A 9621-nucleotide genomic window follows, 5' to 3' on the forward strand; every position below is an offset into this window, starting at 1 on the left:
CCCCGGGGAGGCGGATTTGGTGGTTGGGGGGGGGGGCTCAGGGGGCACCGGGGGGGGTTATGGGGTAAAATGGGGTCGGGAATATGGGGATTTGACCGATTTGGGGTTTTTTCTCCTTAAAAAACTGCGGGCGGAGCCGCTTTGGCGCCTTTCTAAGGCGAGGGGGCGGGGCTATGGGGTGGGCGTGGCTAAGGGGAGTGGGCGTGGTTGCGGCGATGGGCGGGGCTACGGCAGTGGGTGTTGTTGTGGGCGGGGCTGCGCGGGGCAGCGTGGAGTGGGTGGGGCTACATTGAGTGGGCGGGGCCACAGTGGAGTGGGCGGGGCCAGCAAGGGCAACTGGGAGCCGTTGGGTGTCATTGGGGGCAATTGGGAGCTATTGGGGGGAACTGGGAGCAACTGGGAGCCATTGGGGGCAACTAGGGGGAACTGGGAATGACTGGGGGCAACTGGGGGCCATTGGGGGCAACTGGGAGCCACTGAGGGGAACTGGGAGCTATTGGGAGCTACTGGGAGCCACTGGGAACCACTGGGGGCAACTGGGGGGAACTGGGAATGACTGGGGGAACTGGGAGCCATTGGGGGCTACTGGGAGCCATTGGGGAAACTGGGGGCAACTGGGAGCCAATGGGAACCATTGGGGGCAACTGGGGGCCAGTGGGAGATACTGGGAGCCATTGGGGGCAACTGGGGGCAACTGGGAGCCACTGGGAGCTATTGGGGGCAACTGGGAACCATTGGGGGCAACTGGGAGCTACTGGGGGCAACTGGGAGCCATTGGGAGCTACTGGGGGGAGCTGGGAGCTACTGGGGGAACTGGGAGCAACTGGGAGCTATTGGGAGTTACTGGGAGCCATTGGGGGCCACTGGGAACTACTGGGGGCAACTGGGAACCATTGGGGGCAGTTGGGAGTCACTGGGAACCATTGGGGCTACTGGGAACCACTGGGAGTAACTGGGAACCATTGGGGGCAACTGGGAGCTACTGGGGGAACTGGGAGCTACTGGGGGAACTGGGAGTAACTGGGAGCTATTGGGGGCAACTGGGGGGAACTGGGAATGATTGGGGGGAACTGGGGGCCATTGGGAACCACTGGGGGCCACTGGGAGCCATTGGGGGCCACCGGGGCCGTTTCTCCCCGCGCATGCGCGGTACCCGCCCTGCGCCACCGGGGGGCGTCGCGGGCGCCGTTAACGGCGGCGGGGGGGTAAAGGGGGCGGTTGGGGGGTTCATGGCGAGCGTGAATGACGTAGTGACGCCGAATGATGACGTGGGGACACACGGGGGGGGACACACGGGGGGGGGACACAACGGTGGAATCGCCGTTTTTGGGGGGGGGGGAGCAGCAGGCGGGACTCGAACTCCCGGCGGCACCGGGGAGCAGCGAGGACCCCGCTCCTCGCTGAGGTGTCCGCCGCGCGCCTGTTCTTCCGCCCAACCGCTTTCTCCACCCGCCGCTCCCCGCAGCCGCGCCCCGCGCATCCCCGCAACCCCCAACAACCCGCACCCGCTCCCCCCGCAACGCAAACGGCCCCGCAACGCATCCCCCCCTTCCCCGCCGCGCAATCCGCGCAGGCACCCGCCAAACCACCCCCTAACCCCAGCAAGCCCCCTCCCGCCCCAATCCCCGCCTCCGCCGCTCAATCCGCGCAGGCACTCGCATAGCCACCCTCCCCGCCTCCTCCTATTGGCCGCCTCCTCGGCTGCTCCCCGTCCCATTGGCTCCGCGTACCCGCTCGCCCCACCCTGAGGGGCGTGGCCGTGCGCAACCACGCCCACCCCCTATATAAACCCCCGCGGGCCGGCGCGCCGCTGCCATCGCGGGCGGGAGGTGTCGGAGCGGTACGGTCCCGGTTGCGGCGCCGCGCATGCGCAGTGCGAGGCCGCTGGCAGCGCGCATGCGCCGACCACCATGGCGGCCGAACCCGAAGCTTTCCTGGTCCCACCGCCTCCTTCTTCATCTTCCCCGGTCCCCGGTGAGCATGGGGGGGACGGGATAACATCCCCAGCTCCCGAAACCCCGAGGCCGCGTAACGGGTTTCGCTCAACGGGCGGAGGGAAGCGGCGGAGCAGCTGCGGGGCCAAACAACCGGCGTGGAAACGGCGGCGTCGGGCGGGTTCGGAGTGCGGGCCGGTGCTGCCGTCTGAGTTTCTCCTGGGCGGGAACATCTTCGACCCGTTAAACCTCAACAGTCTGCTGGATGAGGAGGTGAGCAGGGCCCTGAATGCCCGCACCCCGCAATCGTCGCCGCTTCCCGCACGGGGAAGGGACCCCGTGGAGATCCTGGTGCCCCGGGACATCACAGATCCCTTGAGCCTTAACGTGCCCGGGGAGGGTTTGCGGTTGGCATCGCCCGCCAAGAGCTCCAGGCGGCGACACCGGCACCGCGGGCAACAGCGGAACAGCAATAAACACGATGGCGGCGGCGAGAAAAGCGACGGGAACGGGAATAAAAGCAGCAGTAACGGTGATAAAAACAACAGCGGCGGCAACAAAAGCAACCCGAACGGGAATAAAACCACCAAAAGCAACGCGAACGTGAGCAGGAGCGGGGTGAACGTCAACAGGAGCAACGCCAACGCCAACAAAGCCAACGACGGCGGCACCAAAACCAACGCCGGCGTTAAAAGCAACGCGAATAAACCCAACCCGAACGCCGATAAAACCGACGGGAGCGGCGATAAAAGCAAGAGCGACGTCAAAAGCGATAGCGGCCTCAACGATGATGGCGACGCCAAGGGTGTCAACGCTCAACGGCATCGCAAACGCCGGCGGACTTGTAGTAAATCGGAAGGCGCCGCCTCGAAATCTACGGGGAAACCCCCCCGTCGTCAAACGCAAAAGTTCCAATATGGGAATTATTGCAAATATTACGGGTACCGCAACCCCGACTGCGAGGACGGGCGGTTGCGGGCGATGAAAGGCGAGTGGTTCGAGGGGAAGGAGGTTCTGGACGTGGGGTGCAACGTGGGGCACGTCACGCTGAGCATCGCCAAACGGTGGGGTCCGGCGAGGGTGGTGGGGTTGGACATTGACGGGGGGTTGATCCGATCGGCGCGGCAGAATATTCGGCATTACCTGTCGGAAGAGATGGGGGGAAAGGAGAAGGGGTTCCCCGCGGCGTTGGCGGCGAGCAGGGGGCCGATCGCCGCGCCGAGGTTGCCGCCCGACGGGCCGGGGGCCAAGGAGTTTCCCAATAACGTGGTGTTTGTCACGGTGAGTGTTTTTTAGGGGGGTGGGAGGGGTTAGGAGGGGTTTTGGGGGGGTTCTGAGGGGGTTATAAGGGGGTTTGGGGGGTTACAGGGGGGTTTGTGGGGTTACAAGGGGGTTTGGGGGGGGTTACAGGGGGGTTTGTGGGGTTACAAGGGGGTTTGTGGGGTCAGGGGGTGTGGGGAGGTTATGGATGGATTAGGGGGTTATAAAGGGGGTTATAAGGGGGTTTATGGGGTCACAAGGGGGTTTATGGGGTCACAAGGGGTCTGGGGAGGTTATAGATGGATTAGGGGGTCACAAGGGGGTTTATGGGGTCACAAGGGGGTTTATGGGGTCACAAGGGGTCTGGGGAGGTTATAAATGGATTAGGGGGTCACAGGGGGGTTTGTGGGGTCACAGGGGGGTTTATGGGGTCACAGGGGGCTTTGTGGGGTCACAGGGCGTGTGGGGAGGTTATAGATGGATTAGGGGGTTATAAGGGGGTCACAAGGGGGTTTAGGGGGTCACAGGGGGGTTTGTGGGGTCACAATGGGTTTAGGGGATCACAAGGGGGTCTGGGGAGGTTATAAATTGATTAGGGGGTCACAGGGGGGTTTATGGGATCACAGGGGGGTTTATGGGGTTACAAGGGGGTTTATGGGGTCACAGGGGGGTTTATGGGGTCACAAGGGGTCTGGGGAGGTTATAGATGGATTAGGGGGTCACAAGGGGGTTTATGGGGTCACAAGGGGTCTGGGGAGGTTATAAATGGATTAGGGGGTCACAGGGGGGTTTATGGGGTCACAGGGGGCTTTGTGGGGTCACAGGGGGTGTGGGGAGGTTATAGATGGATTAGGGGGTCACAAAGGGGTTTATGGGGTCACAAGGGGGTTTATGGGGTCACAAGGGGTCTGAGGAGGTTATAGATGGATTAGGGGGTTATAAGGGGGTTTATGGGGACACAGGGGGGTTTGTGGGGTCACGGGGTGTGGGGAGGTTATAGATGGATAAGGGGGTTTATGGGGTCACAAGGGGGTTTATGGGGTCACAGGGGTGTGGGGAGGTTATAGATGGATTAGGGGGTCACAAGGGGGTTTATGGGGTCACAGGGGGGTTTATGGGGTTACAAGGGGGTTTATGGGGTCACAGGGGGGTTTGTGGGGTCACAGGGGGTGTGGGGAGCTTATAAATGGATTAGGGGGTTATAAGGGGGTTATGGGGTCACAAGGGGGTTTATGGGGTCACGGGGGCTGGGGGGGTTATAAATTGATTAGGGGGTCACAAGGGGATTTATGGGGTCACAGGGGGGTTTATGGGGTCACAATGGGTTTATGGGGTCACAATGGGTCTGGGGAGGTTATAAATGGATTAGGGGGTTATAAGGGGGTTTATGGGGTCACAAGGGGGTGTGGGGAGGTTATAGATGGATTAGGGGGTCATAAGGGGGTCTATGGGGTCACAGGGGGGTTTATGGGGTCACAGGGGTCTAGGGAGGTTATAAATGGATTAGGGGGTCACAAGGGGGTTTATGGGGTCACAAGGGGTCTGGGGAGGTTACAAGGGGGTTTGGGGGCTTATAAAGGGGTCTGGGGGTTATAAGGGTTCTGGGGGGCTTATAAAGGGGTTTGGGGGTTCACAAGGGGGATTGGGGGTTATAAGGGGTTTGGGGAGGTTATAAATGATTTGGGGGGTTACAAGGGGGTTTGGGGGTTAAAAGGTGTCTGAGGGGCTTATAAATGGGGTTACAGGGGGTTTGGGGGGTCAGGAGGGGGTTTGGGGGTTATAAAGGGTCTTGGGGGGTTTGGGAGTTACAAGGGGGTTTGGGGGCTACGAGGGGTCTGGGGGGGTTATAAAGGGGTTTTGGGGGTCAGGAGGGGGTTTGGGGGGTTATAAATGGGTCCCATGGGGATTTGGGGGGGTTCACAAGGGGGTTTATAGGGTCACAAGGGGTCTGGGGGGGGTTATGAATGGGGTTACAAGGGGGTTTGGGGGGTCAGGAAGGGGTTTGGGGGTTATAAGGGGTCTGGGGGGGGCTATAAAGGGATTTGGGGGTTCACAAGGGGGTTTGGGGTTATAAAGGGGGGTCCCAAAGTGTTTTGTGGGTAACTAGGCATTGGGGGGAGGGGCTTAGAGGGGGCGTGGCCAGGGAGAAGCCCCGCCCCCACACTGGGGGAGGGGCTTGGGGGCCCCAATTCCCCCTATAACCCCCCCATAACTCCCCTATAACCCCAAATACCCCCCCATAATTCCTCTATAACCCCCACTAACCCCCCAAATAACCCCTCCCAATACCCCCCAAATAACCCCTCCCAATACCCCCCAAATAACCCTCAAATACCCCCCTACTACCCCCCAATAACCCCCCAAATTCCCCCAAATACCTCCCCAATAGCCCCGCAATATCCCCAAAATACCCCCCAAATAACCCCTCCCAATAACCCCCAGTACCCCCCAATAACCCCCCCATACCCCCCAATACCCCCCCAAAATACCCCCCCAAATAACCCCCAGAATAACCCCCAATATCCCAAAATAACCCCTCAAATAACCCTCAATAACCCCCCAATATCCCCCAATATCCCCCCATAACCCCCCCAATAACCCCTTATATACCCCCCAAAATAACCCCCAAAATAACCCCCAAACAACCCCCTCAATACCCCCAAATACCCCCTGAATAACCCCCAATAACCCCCAGTAACCCCCCAATACCCCTCCAATACCCCCAATAACCCCCCCAATACCCCCTGAATAACCCCCAGTAACCCCCCAATACCCCCCAAATAACCCCCAATATCCCCCTATATACCCCCCAAATACCCCCAAAATAACCCCCAAACAACCCCCTCAATACCCCCAAATACCCCCTGAATAACCCCCAGTAACCCCCCAATACCCCCCAAATAACCCCCAATATCCCCCTATATACCCCCCAAATACCCCCAAAATAACCCCCAAACAACCCCCTCAATACCCCCAAATACCCCCTGAATACCCCCAGTAACCCCCCAATACCCCCCCAATAACCCCCAGTAACCCCCCAATACCCCCCAAATAACCCCAAATACCCCCCAATAACCCCCAGTAACCCCCCAATACCCCCCAATACCCCCTGAATAACCCCCAATAACCCCCAGTAACCCCCCCAATACCCCCCAATAACCCCCAGTAACCCCTCAATACCCCCCATTACCCCCAAATAACCCCAAATACCCCCCAATACCCCCAAATAACCCCCCAATACCCCCTGAATACCCCCAATAACCCCCAGTAACCCCCCAATACCCCTCCAATACCCCCCAATAACCCCCCAATACCCCCTGAATAACCCCCAGTAACCCCCCAGTAACCCCCCCAGTAACCCCCCCATACCCCCAATAACCCCCAGTAACCCCCCAATACCCCCAAATAACCCCCCAATACCCCCCAGTAACCCCCCAATACCCCCCCAATAACCCCCCAATAACCCCCCAATACCCCCCGAATACCCCCCAATAACCCCCAGTAACCCCCCAATACCCCCTGCATACCCATACCCCCAATAACCCCCAGTAACCCCCCAATAACCCCCAGTAATGCCCCAATACCCCTCCAATACCCCTCCAATACCCCCCAATAACCCCCCAATAACCCCCAATAACCCCCCAATAACCCCCCAAACCCCCACCCCCCAAACCCCCCATATCTTCCCATATTCCACTTTATATCTTTAATTCACATCTCCCTACCCCCCCCCAGGGTAACTACGTCCCAGAACGCGAGGATTTAATCCGCTCCCAGCGCCCCGAATTCGACGTGGTGCTGTGCCTCTCCCTCACCAAATGGGTCCAGCTCAACTGGGGGGACGAGGGGCTCAAGCGGCTCTTCCGCCGCGTTTACCGCCACCTTCGTCCCGGGGGGGTCCTGCTGCTCGAACCCCAACCTTGGGCTTCCTACCGAAAGAGGAAAACCCTCACTGTGAGTCCTCAAGTGATTTTTGGGGGACGTTTTGGAGATTTGAGGGGATTTAGGGAGACGTTTTAGGCTCTGAGGTGGTTTTCCCGCCATTTTTGAGCCGCCATTTTGAGCCCTGAGGTGATTTTGGCGCCATTTTGTTCCCTGAGGTGATTCTGGCGCCGCCATTTTGGGGCAGCTTAGTGGTCACTCTATTTATCAATAATTCCTTTATTAATCACTTTTAATAGATTTTCTTAGATTATATAATGAATTTAAGGCTAAAACTCCCAAATTGGTGCCCCTGGAGCCACCATTTTGATCCCTGAGGTGATTTTGGGGCCATTTTGCCCCTGAGGTGATTTTCCCGCCATTTTGTCCCCTGAGGTGATTCTGGTGCCGCCATTTTGGGGCAGCTTAGTGGTCAGTCTTATTTATCAATAATTCCTATATTAATCACTTTTAATACCTGTTTTTGGATTATGTAATAATTTGAGACTAAAACTCCCAAAATTGGTGCTCCTGGAGCCACCATTTTGATCCCTGAGGTGATTTTGGCGCCATTTTGAGCCCTGAGGTGATTCTGGCGCCGCCATTTTGAGGCAGCTTAGTGGTCACTCTTATTTATCAATAATTCCTATATTAATCACTTTTAATACATTTTCTTCTACTATATAATGAATTTAAGGCTAAAAGAACCAAATTTGAGTCCCTGGGGCCGCCATTTTGTCCCCTGAGGTGATTTTGGGACCATTTTGATCCTTGAGGTGATTTTGGCGCCATTTTGTCCCCTGAGGTGATTTTGGCGCCATTTTGATCCCCAACGCCATTCCCGTTCCAAAATAAACGATTTTGAGGTCCCTTCCCCCCCCCGAGATCATAAAACTCCACAATTTGGGGCAAATCCACCTCATTTTGGGTCGTTTGGTGTTACAGGAGACGATTTATCGCAATTACCAGCGGATCCGGCTGCGGCCGGAGCAGTTTCCGGCCTATTTAACATCTCCCGAGGTCGGGTTTGACAGCTACGAATTGTTGGGGACCCCCCAGCACGCGGCCAAAGGTGGGGGGACCCCAATTTGGGGTTTTTGGGGGGTTTTTGGGGGGAATTTTGGGGTTTTTGGGGGCGGTTTTGGGGGGTGTGCAGGTGAGGAAATGGTCAGAAAATGGGGGTTTATGGGATAAAATGTGGGGCCCGGACGCCTGGGTCCATTGTGGGGTGTGGGGGGGACCCCAATTTGGGGTTTGGGGGGGGTTTTGGGGGGATTTATGGGGTTTTTTGGGGGGTTTCAGGGGGATTTTGGGTGGGTTTAGTGGGGAGCAAATGGACAAGTAAATGGTCAGAAAATGGGGGTTTATGGGATAAAATGTGGGGCCCGGACGCCTGGGTCCATTGTGGGGTGTGGGGGGGACCCCAATTTGGGGTTTGGGGGGGGGGTTTGGGGTAATTTTGGGGGGATTTATGGGGTTTTGGGGGGGAATTTTGGGGTTTTTGGGGGCGGTTTTGGGGGGTGTGTAGGTGAGGAAATGGTCAGAAAATGGGGGTTTATGGGATAAAATGTGTGGCCCGGACGCCTGGGTCCCTTGTGGGGGTGTTGGGGGGTCCCCCATAAGTTGGGGGGTCCCCAAATCTTGGATTTTGGCTGAATTTTGGGTGAATTTTGGGGGATTTTGGGGTCAGATACACAAGTAAATGCTCAGCAAACAAGGACCCGGACGCCTGGGTCCCCCGGACGCCTGGGTCCCCCTGACCCCCCCCACTTTGTCCCCCCCCAGGTTTCCAGCGGCCGCTCTATTTGTTCCACAAGGGACGAAGCGACGCCCCCTGAACCCCCAAAATTTCGGGGGGTCCCGGAAGATGCCAAATGGGGGGGGAGGAGGGGTTTGCCCCCCCCACCTCCCTCCCTTCCCCCCCAAATTTTGGGGTGTTTCCTTCCCCCCCTCTCCCCCCGTTTGCTGTGGTTTGGTCTGGGGGGGGGGTTGGGAATAAAGCAGTTGGTCAATGGGGGAGTCGATGATTTGGGGGGGTCACCCCATTTATTTTGGGGGGGTTCACCCCATTTATTGGGGGGGTCACCCCATTTATTTTGGGGGGGTCACCCCATTTTATAAGGGGGTCAAGATTTTGGGGGGGTTCACCCTATTTTGGGGGGTGACGCCATTGTATGGGGGTGACCATTTTGGGGGGTTCACCCCATTTATTGGGGGGGTCACCCATTTATTTGGGGAGGGGTCACCCCATTTATTTGGGGGTTCACCCCATTTATTTGGGGGTTCACCCCATTTATTGGGGGTGGGGTCACCCCCTTTGTTTTGGGGTTCACCCCATTATTGCCTGGATCCTATTTGCATGGCATTTGCCTCATTAAAGGGAATTTGGGGGGGGTTGGGGTGGGTTGGTCCCTCCCCTCCCCCCCCCCCCCCAGTGGTTCAGTCCGTGTGGGCGTGGCCATGCGGGGTGGGCGTGGTTTAAACCTCCCGCCCTTTGTTTCCATGG

General features: G+C 58.0%; 1 protein-coding gene across 1 annotated transcript; it reads left to right on the forward strand.

The window, feature by feature from the left end:
* Positions 1 to 1790: 1790 nt before the first annotated feature.
* On the forward strand, positions 1791 to 9127 carry MEPCE (methylphosphate capping enzyme). Its single transcript, XM_071800251.1, has 4 exons — positions 1791 to 3215; positions 6930 to 7148; positions 8061 to 8187; positions 8901 to 9127. Exons 1-4 carry the CDS (start codon positions 1911 to 1913, stop codon positions 8951 to 8953), a joined length of 1704 nt encoding a protein of 567 aa, XP_071656352.1. The 5' UTR covers positions 1791 to 1910; the 3' UTR covers positions 8954 to 9127.
* Positions 9128 to 9621: the final 494 nt, after the last annotated feature.

The sequence above is a fragment of the Patagioenas fasciata genome, chromosome 29 (assembly GCF_037038585.1).
Source record: "Patagioenas fasciata isolate bPatFas1 chromosome 29, bPatFas1.hap1, whole genome shotgun sequence".
NCBI lineage: Eukaryota > Metazoa > Chordata > Aves > Columbiformes > Columbidae > Patagioenas > Patagioenas fasciata.

What these genes read in the sequence shown, in the direction of transcription:
- MEPCE (XM_071800251.1), top strand. Translation starts at nt 1,911, where the DNA reads ATGGCGGCCGAACCCGAAGCTTTCCTGGTCCCACCGCCTCCTTCTTCA. An exon ending in ATAACGTGGTGTTTGTCACG is followed by an intron (nt 3,216 to 6,929) that starts GTGAGTGTTTTT and finishes ACCCCCCCCCAG; the next exon opens with GGTAACTACGTCCCAGAACG. An exon ending in CCCCCAGCACGCGGCCAAAG is followed by an intron (nt 8,188 to 8,900) that starts GTGGGGGGACCC and finishes GTCCCCCCCCAG; the next exon opens with GTTTCCAGCGGCCGCTCTAT.